We start from the raw sequence: 20131 nt of genomic DNA, 5'->3' as shown, positions 1-20131 counted from the left end.
CTAGAAATTTCTCTTGGTTTACATGCGATTCTGTATTCGCTGTGCAATACCTTGGTGAGATCAGCCCGGGTGCTGAAAGCAGCTGTAAAACAAGGCCCTTACATTTTTCTAGGGGCTAGACCAAGCTGCATAGCAACAATGCGATCAGCATACAAGCTAAAAGCACATCAACTACCGCTACCCTAAACGTGTTTCCCTTAAGTCATTAATATATCTCTCTCCAAAAAAAAATTAGCTTCTCAATTCTCCCTCTGCGAATATGGCTCTATTTCTAAAACACTATCTTCTCTAAGAGTTACATACTCACGTTAATATTTCACATGCATCTAACCTGCAACAACATCCCAAGTAGGACGACGGTGACGACACAACCATTAAAACCTATCTGGCTGACGTCCACCAACTCACATACCGACACAGCAAAAGCTGTACTGATGCAACCCTGCAAAGGCTGCTCTGTATTGCCCTAAACTCATCAGAACTTCTCCAGCGTCCCCCTGAAAGTAGTCAGCGGCTCTTGCTGACCACCACATACTTCAGCACATACTGTCCAGGAAGCCAGGTAACCCGATTGCAATGAGTGAGGGTTTAAAAACATGTACCCGAAGGTGAGGGAGCCTGCAGTGGGATAAAGGAAGTTCTGTATTAAAGTAACCTGAATAAACAGGGATTTTTTTCTCAACCCTTTGAAAAAAGAAATGCATTAAAGTGAGCCTCTACAGCCCGAGGCAGTGCTGACCAGAGCGGCGAGTTAAAACCACGTACCCACGGCCTCCCCGAGCCGCTCGGCCTCCCCGAGCCGCCCATCCTCCCCCCCGCGCCCCCGAGGGCGCCTGGGCCCGGCGCTGCGCGGGCGGCGGCACTCACGTGCGTGCGGGGGGACGCGGCACGGGCGCGAGCCGGGGGCCGCGCGCTCCCCCCGCGCCGGGCAGGCCCAGCCCCGCCCCGCAGCCTCCGGCCTGGCACCACCATAGCGGCCAGCGGGGACTCGCGCCGAGGACCCTCGCAGGAGGGCCTGGGCCGCCGGCCCGGCCTCGTCCTCAGGCCGGAGCAACCGCCGCTGCCGCGCTTCCGGGGCCGGGCCCCGGCCGCCGGCCCAGCTCCCTCCTCGGGCCGCCGGCGACTCCCGCTGCCCACTGGGGGAGGGGCTCTGTGGCCCCCCTCCATCCACCCCCCTCCAGGCGACTGCCCGGTCCCGTCTCCCCGGGAATCGCCGTTCTCCTCCCCGAGACCATGGGACGGGCCCACCCCGAGCGCGGGGAGGTGGGGTCGAGGGGAAAACGGGGTCCCCGAGAAGGCCGTTGGGGTGTCCGCACCGTCCCCCACTGCCCACATACTCCCAAACACACACACACGGTGAAGGGTGGCGGCGGCACGCAGAGGGAGCGGGGAGAGGCTCTCACCTCCTCGCTCTTCAACACCTCCTTGAACTCCCGCTTGATCCTCTGCACCGCGATGTTTGCCATCTCCGCAGCGGGCACCCACTCGCCGCTGCCGCCGGGCCCAGCGAGCTTCGCCGTCGCCGCCGCTCTCGCTGTGTAAGTCCCAGTCCCACCAAAATGGCGCCCAGGCCGAGCATGCGCATTGAAGCAGCCGGCTCTGCCGCCGCCACTCAGGAGGGGCCGCCGTGTGCGCGGAGCGGAGAGGGCTTCGGGGCCCTCCGATGGTGGGGGTTGAGTGCTAGCCGGCCAGGGTGGCGGCAACAGCAGTGTACGGTCTCGGCTTCCTCCTCTCTGCTGCCCCCGAGAGAAGGATGCCGCTATCTCCTGAGGAGGCGACGGGAGTTTCGCCCCGGGAGACACCTGTCTGCCTCTCTCTGTGCTTCCCTGCTGCTGCTCACCCTGTCGTGGAGCAGGCGGCTTCCCAGCGGCGGCTGGCGAAAACGTAAGGTGTATCCGCATCCACAGCCCCGCTGCCGCTGCTGGCGGGCGCCAAGGCAGAACTAAGGCGATTGTGTTGTCACAGCTCTGCCGCGAGCAGCGCAGCCCTCCCCATCTCCCGCGCCCGGCCGTGTTGCTGGAGGTAACCCTGAAGCACCAGGCTGGGGAAGGGGGAGAAGGAATGCCCTCGGGAGGGCTGCATGGCACCTGGGCTGGGCCAAACGCGGCTCGAGGTATCAGAGGGAAAGTCTTGAGGTGTACCTGAGGGAACAGCTGGCTCAAGGAGCAGCTGGCTCGTCTTCTAGTCAGGATGCTGCTCAAGAATAACCAGAGAGGTTTTTACATGCCTTGAGAATCTGCCCGACTAGCCTATACAGCAGTTCCTATCTAGTTTTTGCCCCTTATGCTGGAGAAAAACAATTCCTTATACAGCACTCCTCTGCTCCTTGCTCTATTCCCACCCTCTTTTCCCTTGAAGACGCTGCTGCACTCAGGAGACAGAAAACTTACAGGCCCGGCAGGCGCAGAAGCAGGCAACTCTGCGGAGGCAGCGTAAGCAACTCTTTGTTTTTATGGATTCTGATTCTAAAAGTAGAGTAAAAGGGTGAACGTCGTCCCTTTCTAAGGGACTGTTAACATTTTATTGAAGCAGCAAACGGCAAGATTGCCGTTGCTGTCTAAAAACTGAAGCAGGATGTCAGTAACCATCTCTGCTGGTGGTTACTCCTACTGTAGCATGGCATGGAAAAGCATAAGTAGATTTTCAGGGAGGAACATGCGATTACATTTACCACTGTTGTTTCTTCAGGAAGTAGAAACTTTTGACACCTTCAGGTCTATGGAAAATTTTTATAGTGCCTCATCTTAATAGACATCTCAACAAATGTCTGTTTCTGACGTGGCTGTCATATGCAAGTGTTGTTTATTATTTCCATTAGTATACACAGCATGTTTACTGTTGTAAACACAGCAAAAAAAAGTATAGGCCCAACTGATACAAAAATCTGGCAATTATATACAGATGCACATAGTACTTTTTCTCTGCGTTTTTACTCTCCCTCTGGTTTGCCTGGAAAAAGGCCATTTTCCTGCAAGAATGCTGTGCCATGTGCATCTGTTCATCAAATCAGGTCTTCAGACCAAAACCTGTTTTGGATGCAATACACAGTGCAGTTTCTCAGCTGAGGTTTCGGTACCTTTTTGAAAAGGACCCTTTTGCATTAGGTCTGATTTCTTTTTAATGACTTCCTGTGTGATCTTGGGTCCTCATCTTCAGAGTAATTTAGATACCTAAGTCCCACAGATGTGTCTTAAGTGCCTTAGGCTCTCACTTGTAAAATAAGAGTAAATAACTTTTCTCTGCCTCTTAGAGCCCATTGATGAAAGTTAGGTTTATGATGAGCTGAGTTCCTATCAAATGCTACAGACAAAAATTATGAAGGTAGTATATAAAATCTCCAGGTTAAGTGTCTTTTCAGATAGTTCCCAGGAAAAAGCTGAGCTTCTAATACTCAAATAATGCTGTGAACAGAGTGGAAAACATGACCTTTATCAAGTGTCAGAATTCTTTGTGTTACTTTGACTTTATTTGTATGATATAGGTAGTAGATATCCAGCAACACCCACAGTAAAGGGCAACGATTTTCCCTGGTTTGTATCTAGGTTCACTTTCATGTGCTCGTTTGGATTACAAATGTCAAGAGTCTGTAACTGAAAAAAAAATCAAATTATTATGAATTGCTGTATCTCTTTTTCGTACTCAACCCCATTCCTTTCCCTTGTCCTTAAATTGGCATCTTTCATTTCTCTCTCAACTGTTTCATACTTGCCATATACTGTGTTATTTCTCTCTTTTTCTTAAAAGAAACATATAGAAAGGATTTTGAAGGGATTGAACTGAGCTAGAGCAAGTTTTGCCAGGATTCAAATACTGCATAAAATCAGTAGCTTATATAATCAGCATGCTGGGGTTATCATTGTATAACTGCTATACTGTTTTATGCTTCACAGTAGTTTACTGTTTTAAAAAAACAGAGCCTCTTCAGGGTTTTGGGTCAGAACAGGAACATAGACTAACAGCTGTTGTATATGTGATTTGGGTTGTGGGGTTTGATTTGGGTTAGAGTTTATTTGGAGGGAATTTTTCTATGAAAGAAGGAAATGCTTAGAAAAAATAAGAACGTAGCCTCTTTGTGTGATTTCAATGACTTCCATCTCTGACTTCATAATATATTGTACAGTACATTGATAATACAGTCCTGTGTCTATTTCAAGAAAGTTCTCGTTAGTCTTTCACTCTTAGGAAAAGCTATGCACAAAATATGAACTGAACATAGTCAGCTCAGTTTTTGAATTAAAAAAGTTTGCAGTGCATCTGATTTCAGGAGAGAGTTATTTTATTGATGACATCAATTTAGCCATGTACTGAACAGTTCTTTCAGTAGCAGCTTTCACAAACTTTTTGGAAGTTGGTTTATGGTTTTTGTCTGTTGGTGTTCATAACTAGCAGTGTGTGATAACAATTCTGGGTATCCACGGATTGTTTATTTAGGATAGTGCTTTGTATACTTCTGGAACTGTATTAAATGAAGTTCAAACTATTCCTGCAGTAAGATTTACTGCAGGAGGAAGCTTTACAGGATCAGTGCCCATAAAGTTAGCTAAGTTGTTGTAAGACCTTGACCCAGGCTCTCACTATTGAAAGGCTGCCAGTATTCGTTAGCTGATGCTAGGACAACCAGTCATCCTAAACACTGTATCATTGCCCATGGAATATGGGATATATTTTCATGGAAAAGTGGCTGTTGTTCATGTGCAAATTGCACATGTTGGATCCAGACTCATTTGCTGTACATATAGTACAGTCACAGTGCTCATGGCTGTCTAGGAAAGTTTTGAGAGACTCCAAATCTGGTAACATTCAAAGCTAGGTTGGATAGAGCCTTGAGCAACCTGGCCTAGTAGGAGATATCCCTGCCCATGACAGTTGCTGGAACTAGATGATGTTTAAGATGCCTTCAAACCAAACTGTTCCATGATTCTGTGGTTCATCTATCAGAGACTATGGATGTCTCCCAACCCCCGTATTCTGCCTGGAGACCCCAAGATGCTTACAACAGTACTAAGTATGATTAAATTCTTGTTCTTCAAGCTAAGATTCATGTTCATATTTTCCTCATTTCCATCTCTTTATATGAATATGATTTTTTTTGGTTAGAATTACTCCAAGAAAATTTGGCATTCTTGAGGTTGTTCCCTGTAATAAGAAAAAAATGCCAATTTTCAAACCGTAACTTTCTAGCCTCCTGTTCCCCTTTTGCTGCTTCGTGTCTTGCATAACAAGACTTCCTCCATCTCATCTCAGCTTCTTCAGGGAAAAAAAACTCAGGCTTGATCTTCTTCCATTGTGGCTGGAGGATTTCTTACGGGAGAGGAAAGCTGTCTCAGGAGGTCTGTATGCTGCTTTCAAACTCTTTAGAAACAAGAGTTGAACCTGTAACATGTTCCTAATTCTTATTTTGTTTATTTCATGAGGCACCCATGCAAGGATTAACTTTATAGGCTGTGTATTAGGGCTGTGCATTTTGCATGTAAATGTTAATATATGCATGCATAGCAATGATTTATTGAAATAAAGCAACAAGTATTCATAAAACTAGGTTATTTTTCAATTTAACCCCCATTTTCCACCAAACTTACACCTACAGCTCGATGTCTGTCGTGCCAGCTTCCAACAGAGAGGCCTACATGCCATGAGTTGTCTTTTTTTATCTGAATCTTATTTAGCACATTTCAGAGACTACAAATCCATCTAAGTCTGTTTATTGTCTGTTAATTTGTGCTCCTGTTGCGGCAGCGTCTGGATGACTCAACTCATTCCGAAGATTAGCTTTATCATAAAAATAACTAACTGGTTGTGCGAGTTGACCGAGTTTTTAAGTTGTCATCTGAACTTTCCTGTTCCTCCTCTTATTCGTGTCCCGGTCGGGTTGCGCGGGCAGGGGTAAGAGTGCCCTCTCCTGGGTGGAACAGGGCTTCCTCCGGCTTGCTCGCCGGAGCCGGGTCCCACGGCTGGGGAGCTGTTGGCCGGACAGATTGCTCATGGCACGGCTACCGTCTTTTCTAATCTTCCCGTTGAAGGTGCTGAGGAAGAACTTGATGGATTCCTGCAGGCAGAAATCCCTAAAACAACAGAACAGAAATTGTTGGTGTTCCTCAGAGGGAGAGCAAGTATTCACTCACAATCTACACTTTTACAGAATTGTTTTGGTTGGAAAAGACCTTTAAGATCAGAGTCCAACTATTAATTTTATTTTTCTTGTCATTTAGAGGCTTAAATATATATGCTTAGAAAGGCAGTAACTGTAGGAACTAAACATTAGAGTCATCTCAAGTAATTCAGTTTGAATTCATAGGATGCAATTTTCCTGCCTTAGTGGAGTTAGATGAGAAATTACATCAGCTATTGATTTCACATCAATCAATCCATGGCTTAAACAAGATTTAGCAAAGTTTTCATTAAATAAGGCATAGAATCATAGAATCATTTAGGCTAGAAGAGCCCTTTAAAATCATCAAGTCCAACCATTATCTAAGTACCAAAGTCTGCTGCCAGACCATGTGCCTCAGCACCACATTGAAGCATCACATCATGTGCAGATGTTTCTGGTAGTTTAATAATAACACCTTGCTGTTCTTCACTTGCTAAGGGCTTTTATTAGAAACTGACAGGAGACCCTAGACTTCTCATTAATTTGCTGACCTGGCAATATCTTCTAAATTAATGTTACATCTGAAGCTGATGGTTTTGGCAGGAAAACCTAGGTATAAATGGCCCTGCTGCTTTTAAGTCTGTTAGCAAAATTAGTAGGTTTTTAAGCTTCCCCTGCTTTTTGGAGGAGTGATTTTGACCTGGTGGTACACAACGCCTCAGAGTTCTTGCAAAGTGAAAGGAAGCTGGGAATACAGAAATAGATTTCACAGCCTAACCTGAGAATCATTATTATTTGTTTTATGATTATTCAGGTTCTAAGGAAAGAGACAATTTGGCCAGTAATATAAAGCACATAGCTACCATGTTACAGTGCTAGTTTTAAGTATTTTGTTGTTACCAGCTATTCATGTAATAATTTATAGTATATTATCAAATCTCTGTAAGTTGAATTAAATATGGCAGTCTTCATTTCATAGACAGGTACAAAAGGGAGTTAGAGCTGCCTTAAAAGACCAGCTGGACAGCTTTTCCTGGCCAGCAGGATATCATCTTGTCCTAATGTCCTCAGGATTTGTGACTGAATACCAATCCCTGCTATTTTAATTACTATAGGGACTGAAATGAAATTCAGATTGATACTCAGAAAACTTCCATATGTCATCAAAACTGAAGTGTACATGGGCTGCACCCATGAGTGCTGAGAGAGCTGGCTGGTGTTGCCCTACCACTCTCCATAATTTTTGGAAGATCATGGAGAAAGAGAGAGGTACCTAAGGTCTGGAGAAAAAACAGTGTCACTCCAGCCTTCAAAACGGGCAAGAAGGAATACCCAGGAAACTGCAGACCAGTCAGCCTCCCTTTTATCCCTAGAAAGGTGATAAAGCAGCTTGTTCTGCAGGTCATCTGTAAGCATGTGGAAGAAAAAAAGGTTTATCAGTGGTAGTTAACAAGAGGATATCACGTTTGACTAATCTGATGGCTGGAAGTTTTAATTTGTTGTTGAGTTTAATGGTAGCCAGGGAAATACCTAAATGCAGCCAGCAGATGAGAGAGCAGATACACCAGAATTAATATTTTTGATTGATTGCTTGGGGGTTAGAGTCTTTCATTAGAAGCATTGAGTTTAGAATTAGGACTGGAACAGCAAAGTATTGTGAAGCATTAACTGAATGAATATGGAATCCCAAATAAATTAAAAAATAAACCCGTTTTCTGTTAGGGGGAAAGTAAATGCAGTCACAGCCTCATTGCACAGCACTGGCAGTGGTCTTTAACTGCTACAATATTTTCATATTTCTGACAGTGTAGGTAAGCTAACTGCTGGAAAGCTTCACTGTATAGAGAGTGACAGAACCTAGATGAAATCTGGGGCTCCAGAATGCTCCCTTCTGGATCCTGCTTTTCCCTTCAAGGAGATAGACAACACTTAGAGGATGTCTGCTGTAAACTGTCCTCCTACATCACTGTCATGTCTTCTGGGGAGAAAAAGATGAAACTAGACATCTGTTCATGTATGTAACCCAAGACAGAGCCATTAATGCAGGATGCAGACAGTTCGTGTAGGCAATAGTATTGTACAGTACATGTGGTCCCAACTCGGAAATGGTTTCCAGCTGCAAGAGAATATGGATTAAAGATGTCTACATAACCACAGAATAATACAAGAATATATGCAGTAAAATCAGAAATATACTAGAATCTAAACCACAGGGAGAACTTTGCACCATCAATTGTTATGAATCCCTTCAATACTGTCTCTGTTTGGTAAAGCACAAGACTTCTGAGGGATCCTGAAAGGTAGGAAAAGATTGTTGCTTTTAATAAAAAAGAAAACTTAGAGCTCTTGAATTCAGCTATTATTGCTAGATCTAGCAATTCCAAGCTACATCAATTCCTCATTTCAAAATGAGGCTTTTAGAAAGTTCTCACTAGAATTTGAATATCTTTCTAATGATGCCCATCTTGCTAAACCACAGTATAATACATCATGACAGGCACCAAATCCACAACTGTCAGAAGTCTTTTGGAACTGTGTGCAATAAGAATTTACAAAATAGTGAAGTTTGTCACAGATCATCCAGAAAGAGCTCAAGCATGACAGATGGGTAGTTATCAAAAATATTACTGTTGATGCCAGCCTAAAATATCTGCATTTTAGAGACTGGAACCATTTTGTATTAGGGGGGAAAAAGTTTCAATTGCTCTTACTGCAGCAGAATAATAATTCAGAGCTAAATCATTAAGTCTAAATCATTAGTCACTGTTTAGATCACAGTCATGTAAAAAGTTAATTGAACTGCATTTGGAGTCATAGAAACCAATAAAGAAGAATACAAGAATACAAATTAAGACAAGCTAATTTTGATGTGTTTCCTAACTTGTCTCCAGTTTAGCCATGTGGTTAGCGAGAACATTGGATCTGGCAAGTTATTAGAGGACAGCATTGGGGATAAAGTCAGGTTAAACAAACAAGGCTCAAACAGTGTTCTGTTAATGTATTGAGTAATGTGCAGTTTCCCTGAACACAGCAGAAGTAAGCAGTTTCTCTGGGCTTTAAATCTCTGTCAGGCACACAACGTTACGCAGAACAGCATCTAGAAAATCGCTTCTATTCAGTGTCTTTCTTTTCAGTAGTAGCACATGCCTTGGTTTTAGGTGGAAGATCTAGTTTAGATGTGAGGAGTTTCTTATCTTGTACATTTTTCTCAAATGAAGGGTAGCAATTGTAGCAGTTTCAGTGAAGTATAACCCATCTCATAAAATTCCCTGTTACAGCTTCCCTATCTTCCTGACAGAGCGCAGAGAGATCACACTGTAAATTGGAAGTTGTCACCTTTTAGAAGGCACTATTCTAGGCTATCTTTCCCCCATTAGAGGTTAGTCATGCTGGCAGATACTAAATTGTGCTGTATGATTGTCTCTCAGGATTTTGCAGATCCTAACTCTTAGTCTTAGAAATGTCGTAACACTACTGTGTTGGTCCCTTCTCCAAATATACAGCAGACAGAAAAGATATTAACACCAAATAGTGTATATGTATAGTGTCTTCCTACACAAATATTTCTATGTGTCTTACTATCCCTGTATTTTAATATCACACATCTGAAATTTTACTGCCACTGAAATTGTAGTGTAAGTGCTCAGCAGATGCACCTGCTCCTTGATTCCCTCGAGTGGCACAGCATCACAGAACCGCATAATGAGTGAGGTTGGAAGTGATCTGTAGAAAGCTTCTAGTCCATCTGCCCTGTTAAAGAGGGATCAGCCAGAGCAGGCTGGGGCAGGACCATGTCTATTTGGATTTTTAATCTCTCTAAGGATAGACACCACAACCTCTGCCAGTGTTCAGCCACCAGAGTAAAGAAAAGTTCTCTTATATTCATCTGGAGCATGTTTTAGTTTGTGCCCAGTGCTCTTGCCTCATCACTGGGTATCCCTGAGGAGAATATGGCTTCCTCAGTAGTTTCTCTAGAGGACCTGGTCTTCTGCTTTAATGTATGCTTCAAATCTTTCTGTCTTGTTTTTAGTAGTTAATCTCAAACCCCAGTCTTAGGGATAACATCTGTGTCCAGTTTTGACCTTAGTAGCTTAACACAAAGTAACCTCAAGAACCCATTAAACACTGGAAATGTAAATTCACTCTCTGGACCACTGAAATGGTTCCCCTTAATCTGTGCAGTCCTTTTGCAAATATGTCAACTGTGAGACATGAGCTGAATACTACAGAATTCTCTTTTCTTTCCTGACTTGACACTGTTACCAACTTCTGTAAATCACTTTTTTTTTTTCTTCTATCAAGCTACTTGAATTTACAGCTCCTATTCAAGAAGTCTGACATAGCACAGCAAACATCCAGCTGCATCATACCAAGTCTTCAAACAGCAGATGTACACAAGCTAAGACCTTTGCATTATGTTCACACGGATCCTGGCCAGCTGAGAAAGCACTTATTTCTAGTTCACTTGTCAGTCTTTATGTTCTAAGGTCAAACATGAAGAGCATGGTTGAATGTATTACAGAAAACAGTTACAAAAACATACAGTGATAACAAATCAGATTCTTTTCCAGAAATGGTCCATTCAGAGATCCTGCCACATTTTATGTGACAGAATACTGATCACAGAATTGTAGAATCTTTTTGGTTGGAAAAGACCTTTACGATTATCTGCCCCAACCATTATCTAACTCTGCCAAATCTGGCATTAAACGATGTTTCTCGGCGCCACATCTGTGCAGCTTTTAAACACCTTCAGGAATGGGGATTCAACCACCTCCCTGAGAAGCCTCTTTCAGCATTTGATAACCCTTTCAGTCAAGAAGTTTCTTATTATATCAAATCTATACTTTCCCTGGTGCAACTTGAGGCTATTTCTTCTCCTTGTATCACTTGCTTCTAGGAAGAAGAGACGAATACTCAGCTGGTTCCAACCTCCTTTCAGATGGCTGTAGAGAATGAGAAGGTCTCTCAGCCTCCTCTTTCCAAACTAAACAACCCCAGTTCCTTCAGCTGCTTCTCACCCAGACCTGTTTTCCAAACCCTTTACCAGCTTTGTTACTCTTCTCTGGACCCACTCCAGCAGCTCAAAGGGCTGGCTGGCAGAGTTAGGCAGTTTGATACAACTCCTCAGTGATGCATGAAATGTCTTCTCTTTGTTCTCTTTTTTTTCCCTTGGAAAATAATGTCATGGCTTCTTAATGGATGGTTACTCTTAAATTTCAGTCATGTACTGAGTGCTTAATACCAGCTGCAAAACTGCATTATCAGAGTGATTCCAATTCCTGGCCAGAAAAGTTTAACTCATTGCTGTTTCTTAGTTAGATGTACAGAAGCGTTAAAAAAATAAATCCTTTGGCATCTTATTTTTATTTCCTTCTCTCACATAAAATCTACTGGCTTGTATTTTGTGCCTGTGGTTCATCTATTAAAAATGGTTTCTCCTATTAGATGTTCACTTGGAAAATGAACAGGGATTCATTTTTATTTCAAGTCTGAGAATCATTAACAGTTGAGGACTCTGACTCATTCAGAGGCAGTTTCAGACTGAAGACTGAAATGGCTCTGAGCATAGAAGGTGACATGAGATGTGTTCTTCCTGAGTGGCAGCAATTTTCAGATGAATATCACAGTGTTAGCTGCTGGTAAGTTTATGGCTGCAGATAGCTTAAAGCTGTGAACTGCAGTTCCTTAAGAAGCAGTTCACAGTATTTCTCATATTTTCTTTGCAGGAAAGCACAATTGTGCAGCTGCTATTATGGTTTTTGTCTCAGAGGGAAAAGAATTTGTTACAGCTATGTCAGTGTTGGTTCACTTGGACTGCATTTATAGAGAGGATTCTCCAAAATACTTGCAAAATATGTTCCTGATGGAACAGTTATCAATCACAATGAAATTTAGTGGACATTTGCCTCGTTAACTTGTGTGGCTGCTGAGAACTCATTGTTCTAATTCTACAGATCCATTTCAGACTAGTTTAGATGGTATATCTACCAGCAAATGTTATCATTAACAATTCATTGGTTCAGATCTTAGTCTTCTACTTTTAAGTGTTTTGTTGCTTGTTTTTTTTTTTTTTTTCCCAAGCTTTGTAAGTGTTCCAGTTTGCCTGGTTGCATGTCATAGGTAAGTTACTAGTCAATACTTTAGTTAAGTATAAATTAATCCTTGTCATCCCCTCAACTTCAGATTTCCGTCCTCCATTTCCTAGCTTGGAAAACTCATTGGGCAGCTGTGATCTAGCAACATTGCAGCAATCCTTTGTGATCATTTCCCCTGCACTGTAGCTAGCTTATCTCAAAGTCTGTGTTGGTGTGTCAGTGCTTCCAGGAGCACAAAAGCCCTCTGTAGATCCCCTGGCAGTTCCAATGGAGTTTCTTCTTTCTACCAAGATTTTTTTTCTCTTGTTAGGTTCTGGTTGGATCTATACATTGACAGAAAATCTGGTATTGTAAATTTGGTTCAGTTGTGATCACATGACTAAATTTCTGTTAAATTAACCTACGTATACAATACAGTCTTTGTGCCAGCTAGTTCACAGGCTTGCTGCCTAACACCCCAAAGTGCTTTGCAATTCTCCAGTGCTTTGTGAAATGCCAGCCCAGCTGAATTCTAGGAACATTTGTGAGCAACTTTTCTAAGGACTTGGATTCTTTCTCCAGAATTGGACCCTTCCTTCCCAGTGATGCTGCCAAAAGGCCACTCCTACCTTGTTAGATATTTTATAAGCTTTTCCTTTCCACTTCCTAGATGCCATTTTCAGACTGTGCTGCAGATATCTTCCAAGTGGCTCTTTCATACCAAAATTTGTAGTAAATTTTCATGTAGATTCCCTTTAGGAATAGTATTACTTACTCATTACAGACTGCATGCAAGAAAAGAGAGGGTAGACAGAAAAGGATGTTAAGACATTAAGGGGATTTGTCTGATTTGTAGGTAATTTTTCAGATCTGATGAAATTGCATGGATTGCAGAAAAAAATTCTACTCCACAAAATGGATGTGAGCTATACAATACCTAGTGGTATGAGTTACCCAGTAAAGATGAGAAGAGCATCATCAGAAAGAGAATTCAGAATGGGAACAGGATTGTCCCTGGGTGCCTGTGAACAAGTGCATCAATTTTTTGGCAAGTTAGATCCCCAGCATGACTTCTGCTTTTCCATTGCAAGAGTCAAAAAGTTGCAAGCTAGTACTGATGTGGAGTGTGACATCCGTCCGTTGCTTTGCCAAGTGCCCAGTGCTTCCAGATGACAGATATAGAGAATGTCATCGTAAGTTCTGCTTCACTCCAACCCTCCTCCATTGTACAGAGTAGCAACCTGTACACTACCATCTTCTGCCCTTCAAGCAAAGTTGTTTTCCTAGTTTTATCTTGGCAGTTGGCAGCACAATTCTTTTTAATGTGCCAAAAGCAGTGGATTTGCTATTCTGTCTTTGTTACTAGCTGGTCTTGAATGCATTTTGTTCATAAAGTCATCACTGTTTTCATCATAGTTTGACAGTCAGAAAGGAGCCTTATAGAGTGAGTCTGAAAACAGCCTCCACATCAGGATCTTGTTTTACTGCTGTATCATGCACTATGTTTGTGAGTGTAAGGGGGAGCAGATGGCTGAAGCCTGGGAGTAGGAAGCTGAGATAGAATTAGTGCCTGCTATGGCTTGTTCATTTGCCCGTGGCAACTAGGAGGGCCAAATTCTGAAGGATGCTGTGGCAGAATACTTCATGCAAGATACCTAGCCACATTGTACTTGCATATAAGGAGTTGCTAATGTCAAAGCAATAAGCTTCTGTAGCATTCATCTTGTTCCTGATTTCTATTTTCTGTAGCTCTGTTGCTTGTCTCTTCCTTGACAGCATATACTCTGAATTTTGATCCATGAGGATCACTCTTTCATTAATCCATCCTTCATTAGGCCAGTCAGCTTCCCGTGTTTGCAAGTATGCCAAGAGAAACATGTAAGATGAGCAGAAAGAATCAGATAAATAATTGCTATTTTTCTGCCAGAAAGGCAGTGCAAAGAATGTAGAATACAATAGTGGAGAAAAAAAAAATCTTTTTTCCTGAAACCAATCATGTAAAACTATTTACAAACATGCGAAACTTTGCAGTAACATCACAGGGGAAAGAAATAAGAGTAGGAAGGGGGAGCTGCTTGGTGTGCTTGTTTGCATCTCACTCAGATGGCCATCTGGACATCTTGCACCCCTCATCAATGGCCAATTTCAAGAGATTATCAGACATAATGTGAGTTCCTGGGTGGGATGATGTCAGAAATGAGCCAGAAAGATGAGTTTTGAGGAGGATGTGCTTTATTCAAAGTAAGAGAAAGAGACGTCACAGCTCTAGCTTTTGTGTCATCATTGCATACTGCTTTTTTGTAGTTTGCTCAGTCATCGTCTCCATCAGCTCCTGTCTCTCCTTTACAGATTCTTTGCAGGTTCACGTTATTTCTGACAAGGCATCTGAGGCTGCCTGTCCAGCTCACTTAGACTTGCCTGTCCAATTCTCGAATTGTCCAAATCCAGTCCTCAAACAATCAGTCACTATAAGATGGTCTTCTCAATTCCAGCTGTTGCCCCAAGTATGCTTGCCACCCTTTTAAGCAAAAGCAGGCTATTTGGTGTTACCGACAGGGAAGAAAACAGAAATGGTCAGTGCTCCTGCCTCAGCTTGACAGGAGGAACCTTCCTCTCCACTGTTGTGTAGTTGCCATTGCTCTTCTCTCTTGTTTGAGCCAGGACTAGTGGTAAGCTAGTTTTGGAATTTGAGGATCTCAGGTCCATTTTGTAGGACAATGACTAGCTTTGTGGGAGTCTGATGGGCAAGGCTTCTTAACATTGCTGTGAAGCCATCTGTGCTTTCATCTAAGATAGTTTGTTCCCTCAGAAAGGGTTTTCTAAACTTTTCATTTTCTAGGATGGCTGAGAGAGAGGCGGGAGGAAGAATGCAGCTAAGAGTTGATCATTCTGCATCTGACACCATTGTCCTAGGTATGTTTGGCCAGGACTGGTGAAGTACACTTCAAGTGTACCATGATGTTGCCAATGCTCATGGTTCCTGCTGCACTATAAATTCTGGACAGTCTGTCAAGAAACCTGTTCTCCCAAGAAACATTGTAGGCGTACAGTTTCATATTTCCAAATTAAAGATTAAATTCAGCATCTTTAATGGCTTACCAGAGGTTCAGCTCCCTGGACTGGGGAAAACAAGAAGACACAGGCTCTGTGTAGTTCAGCTTTTCTGTGTGATGGCCTGGCTTTGTGTCAGTGCCTGATTTCACTTTGCAGTATTGCCACTGTTTAAGTGTGTGCTAACACATGAGGAAGGGCTGAAAGGAGAGGTAGGATTCACAGCGAGGGCCAGGTAGCAAGGCTAGACAAGACAGCTTACCTGCCGCCTCTCAGAAGCAGCCAGGGCCAGCCCCAAATGACCAGTTAGCCTATCCACATCTTACAGGAAGAGGTGGCTCTATATGCCAACCACGGCTGGGGCATGCGAGGCTGCCAGCTGGCAATATGCTCCAGACTTGGCACAGTAACATAGGCTCAACACCCAAAACTAGAAGACAACTTTCAGAGAAAACTAGCATCAAAGGAGGCTTGAAAGCCCCATGACATCAACAACGAATGATGAGAACAGCCAAGCTTGTCCCCATATGCAAGTCGTATCTGACAGTGAGGTGCTATGAGGTACTTGTGAGAACCTGCAATATCCATCCAGCCTTCCTTTATCACTGTAGTATGTTACACTGTTCTTGGTCTGTGTTTTGAAGGAGTTAAGTCACCCTTGGACAGATTGGAGGACAAGATTTTCTGTCCTGTGTAATCTCCATTGCATTATGGCTTGTTATCAATGTCCCGAGGAGAGGATGTGCTCTATCTTTGCTTTAGAAGCATGACACCCCAGCTCCTCGGCTGATGTGAAAGCCGTGGTCTGAAATCTGCTTTTCCAACTTCATTCCACAGCATCTCAATGGGTATTTCGAGAGGTGCTTTAATTGCTGAGCAGCCTTGTGAGTTTAGAGCTCCCGATCAGGCATTAGGTTTCTAGGTGAGAAGCTAGGCTGTAAATTCCCTCAACTTTAGGGGGTGATGTCTGGGGCCAAGCAACCGCAGTGGCTGTTTGGCGAGGACCTGCAGAGCCCTGGCCATGGGTGCTGCGGCAATCACAGAGGCTCTGGAGGAGCTTCTTTCTCAGCGCCTCCTGAGCGCTGTATTCCTGCGGCTTTATTTACAGGCCAACGCGTTGCTTGACAGTGCCACCCCCGGCACGCTGGGCTACCGCGGCCGCAGCCACCCCTGTCTCAGCCGCGCAGCGAAGACCGGAGGCAGGAGCTCCTGTCCGCCAAGCAGTCTTCCAGCGGCAGGGGCGGCCCCGAGCCTCCCGTGCGGGGCTGGGCGGCCGGGCTGGGCCGCGGAGGGGCGGGAGCAGGGGGGCGGGAGCGGCAGGCACCGCCCCGGCCCCGCCGCCGCCGCCGCCGGGAGCCGGCAGATCCGGGTCTCGTGGCGCGGGCTGACGTGTGGAGCCGGCCCGAAGCAGCGGGGCCGAGCCACGGGGCCGCTTCAGCCAGCCCGCCCCTGCCAGCCTTCCGCGCCCCCGCCACGGCGGACAGAGCACGGTGAGCGGGGTTCGGGGTTAGGGGTGCGAAGCGGGGAACCGCGGCGGGGGAGTGCACGGCTACGGCCCGGCAGAGTCGGGCGGGTTTCCGCGGACCCCTCCCGTCCCTCCCTCCGTCCGTCCGCCGGGAGCGGAGTGGCGCGGCTAGAGGAGGTGGCGGCGGAGCCGGGGCAGCCCGGGGTGTGGGCCGCAGGGGTAACTTAAAGCCTGTTGAAGTACGGAGACGTCCCCGCTGCCTGGTGCACGGGAAGGTAAACACCAGGAAAACCGGAGCCGTTCCGTTCGGTATTAGGCATCGCTCCTCTTTTTTAAACCGGAGGAACACCCGCTTGTCTTTACAGCTGCTCTGATTCGAGTTCTTCTCTCGGTGAGGGGTTTAAGTGCAAAGTGGCACTCTTCTGGCGATTCTTGAGTTTTTAAGGATCTCTCAAGCAGATAGTTTGAGCCAAAGCGGTTTAGTTTTGTCGCTTTAAAGGAGCTGAAAGTGGCATGCTGACAGCAGGCTGTGCGCTCCCAAGCTGCTCCCTGCTTCCTGAAAAGCCTGTGCAACTAAAGTAGGAGAAACTCGGCGATATCTTGGGAAAGATCATCTCAGGAAAAAGATAGCATGACACTCATTAATCTTTAAAGACAGGATTCCTACGAGGAACTCTTCATATGTGTGCTCCAACATGTAATTTATAGTGGATTACATTGGGAAGAGTATATTTGTCTTGGATACCACAAGATACCGTCCGTGGTCATTCCTCTGCAGCTGTCACCATGCTGGGTTCCCCTGAGGTCCCGCCCTACAGCTCAGTCGCTGCCTTCCATGGCAGTTCTGAGGCCTCAGCAGCTAACTACCGCTCCTATATGCATCACCTACATCAAAATCTGTTTGCTGGCAAACACCTGTTTGTCTAGTCAATCTATAGGATCGTTTTCTTTAGATTTGCTGGTGTAGAGACTGTGTTGTATACTGGCTGAGCATCCATGTCTGTGCATATAGAGAAGTCTTGAAAACCATCTCTACCTTTTAGGGGTGAAGGCATCTAACTTTTTTGGTCTTAATAGCTTTTTATGTTAATGTTACTAGTATGCTTACTGGGAAAAGAATGTATCTGCAGTGAGCGTTAGTAGGTTATGCCTTAGAAGGCTTTAAATGCTCATGCTCAGCTGTTAGAGTGCTACCTGTCTGTCTTTATTTCTGTTACTTTCCCAAAGCAAACAGCAGCTCAAAAAAACCCCAACCCAACACCCCAAACCAACAAAACTCAGAACCACCAGTCTTCCTTTTGATTTTTTCCCTATATACAGAAAGAGTGAATAAATGTTTGGTAACTCCATCTAATTCTTGTGACCTGTCAAGATGAAAGAAATCAAGCTATTGTTGTTGACCACTGATTGAAAAGAGTGACCCTGTCACTGAAAGCATGGCTTGAAATGGTAGAAGCAGTTGGCAAAATAAAAGTGGTTGTAATGTTAGCAGCACATTAGGAAGTTCAATCCTAAGTGCTGCTCTTTCCCCTGCCACTGAGATGGGTGAGTTTTGCCCCATTTTGTAAAAGATGTTCTTGCCTAGGTCTAGTGTGGTATAGAATTCTTTGTTTTAAGATTATTTTATGTAAGGTACTGAACAAATGCAAAGCTGTACGTAGATGTGTTGTTGGTCATTCCACATGGTATTATTGCCTGTGCTTTCCCTGGCAGGCAGGGACATCCCTGAAATACTTAGGTTCTGTAGCTCTGAGAAGATTATATTTTAGTCTAGCTGGATATCATTTTACTTACTATATAAATAAGCACAATGAATCTGGTTCTGTGAAATTCCTTGTCCTGTGCACGTTGTACAGCACCTTACCTAATCCACAATCAAATCCATTAAGTGTGAATTGCATCAGCCATTTACATGGTCAGCATTCTGCAGTGCATGTTCTTTCTTTGTTGTAAGGGAAAAATAAGAGTAAATAGAGTTGTTGTTAAATAATCTACATAAAAACAATATCAAAATGCATTATGGTTTTAATTGCATTGTACTTACTGTGCCTGCTTTCAAAAAGTCAGTATTTGGTTTTAGAGAAAGTTAGTTTCTGACTTCTTGTTTTGTTATTAACTTCTCATTTTCTACTTTCATATATTTATAGTTCAGGTTTAGTGATGTGTGAAAATTATTTGCATAACAGGCTTGTAGTAATTCAAAGTCTGTTTGTGTTTCAGAATTTTCCCTCTTAGGTATTTTAGGTCCTTGATGTACATTCTTAAAGACTAAATATTGTGTCTGCTTAAATTCATCGTAGCAGAATTTGGCCTAATGACGTCAAGAGACTTCACAGGGAATGGCATAAGGAAGATCCTCTTTCTTCTTCAAATGTGCATGAATGGAGGCATAGAGAGCCTGACCATACCAAGTATCTGTATCTTTTGAACATTTCTCAGATTACTCATCACAACAAATACAAAAATACTGTGGCAGATGCATTTATATGTAGAAAAATTGATGTCACCTACCCATATTCTGCTTGGGAAGCAGACCAGAGAGCCTGTGAGCCTGCTTTGCATGTGTGCTACTGCATCCATGCCTCACATACATGCTGTTACACTTGGTATTAAGCATACTTTCTATTTGAACTTACTAGGTTTTGGATTGAATTTATTAGCATACAAAGAGCTATTTAGTTGCTGATGAGGCATCCAATTCTGAACGACTCTGAATACTTCTTGGAAGATCCATACCACAGAACCAAATCTTGCAGTCCTTGTTGAGGTAAAAAAGAAAAAAGTTAAAAAAAATAAAAAGGAATTATTTTCCCAGAATAGCTCCTTCAGGTTGTGTGCATTTACTCACCAATAGCTGAATTCCTCAGTTCCCAAGGAGCCTTATTTGAAGAAAAGCTCCTTAACTCTTCATTATGAAGAAGTACATTCAGAGATAGAAGAAAGATCAGTCCGTGTTAGCTGTGTCAGTCTTCTGCTGGACTTTTGTAGCAGTACGTTGGAGGGCTATGGGCCTATCCTCCTCTTTCCATCCCATTACCCCATTCCACAGTATTGATTTTGGGTGAGGCAAGAAAAAGGTCCCTTTAGTGATGGTTGATAAGGCTTTTCATGGAAGATTTGAAGATGTCTCTGCCATGATTGAGTGGTTGTACATTTGCATGGTTATTAGTTGAACAAATATGCTTCAGAGGCTTTACTCAAGGTGTCTAGCTGAGGTTTTTTATAGATAATGGAACAAATTAGTCCCATTTGGGTGGGAACAGATAGAATTATACTTGATAGAAGTTTTCCTTGTTAAGATTAGTTCTGATTCTTCTTCAGCTTTGCGTGCATTATAACCCATGGCTTTCTGGAGCTAAATATAGTTTCATTCTTACTTTATAAAAGTGCTAGAGAAGTGTTAGATCCAAAGAATTGAGATCTCCTAAAAAGAAAATATTTTTATCA

At 43.7% G+C, this 20131-nt stretch overlaps 2 protein-coding genes across 5 annotated transcripts in view; one reads left to right on the top strand and one right to left on the bottom strand.

The window, feature by feature from the left end:
- The window catches only part of UBE2K (ubiquitin conjugating enzyme E2 K), a 43455-nt gene extending 41816 nt beyond the window's left edge, over positions 1-1639 (bottom strand). Inside the window, exon 1 of the mRNA XM_064149158.1 lies at positions 1404-1639. Within this exon, the coding sequence (XP_064005228.1) occupies positions 1404-1466 (63 nt within the window). The 5' untranslated portion in view covers positions 1467-1639. The remainder of the gene's footprint in view (positions 1-1403) is intronic.
- An 87-nt stretch (positions 1640-1726) lies between these two features.
- SMIM14 (small integral membrane protein 14) overlaps positions 1727-20131 on the top strand; it is a 68870-nt gene continuing 50465 nt past the window's right edge. Inside the window, exons 1-2 of one of the 4 annotated variants that reach the window (XM_064149160.1) lie at positions 1727-2022; positions 2359-2432. The gene's annotated coding sequence lies outside the window, so the exon portion shown is untranslated. Of the gene's footprint in view, positions 2023-2325; positions 2433-16554; positions 16710-17056; positions 17076-20131 lie in introns of those variants that run through there. The other 3 variants (XM_064149161.1, XM_064149159.1, XM_064149162.1) reach the window with 3 other exon arrangements.

This window comes from Pogoniulus pusillus, chromosome 9, assembly GCF_015220805.1.
Source record: "Pogoniulus pusillus isolate bPogPus1 chromosome 9, bPogPus1.pri, whole genome shotgun sequence".
Classification (NCBI taxonomy): domain Eukaryota; kingdom Metazoa; phylum Chordata; class Aves; order Piciformes; family Lybiidae; genus Pogoniulus; species Pogoniulus pusillus.
Note: the sequence above shows the minus strand (reverse complement) of the source record. Positions and strands in the feature narration are given on the sequence as shown.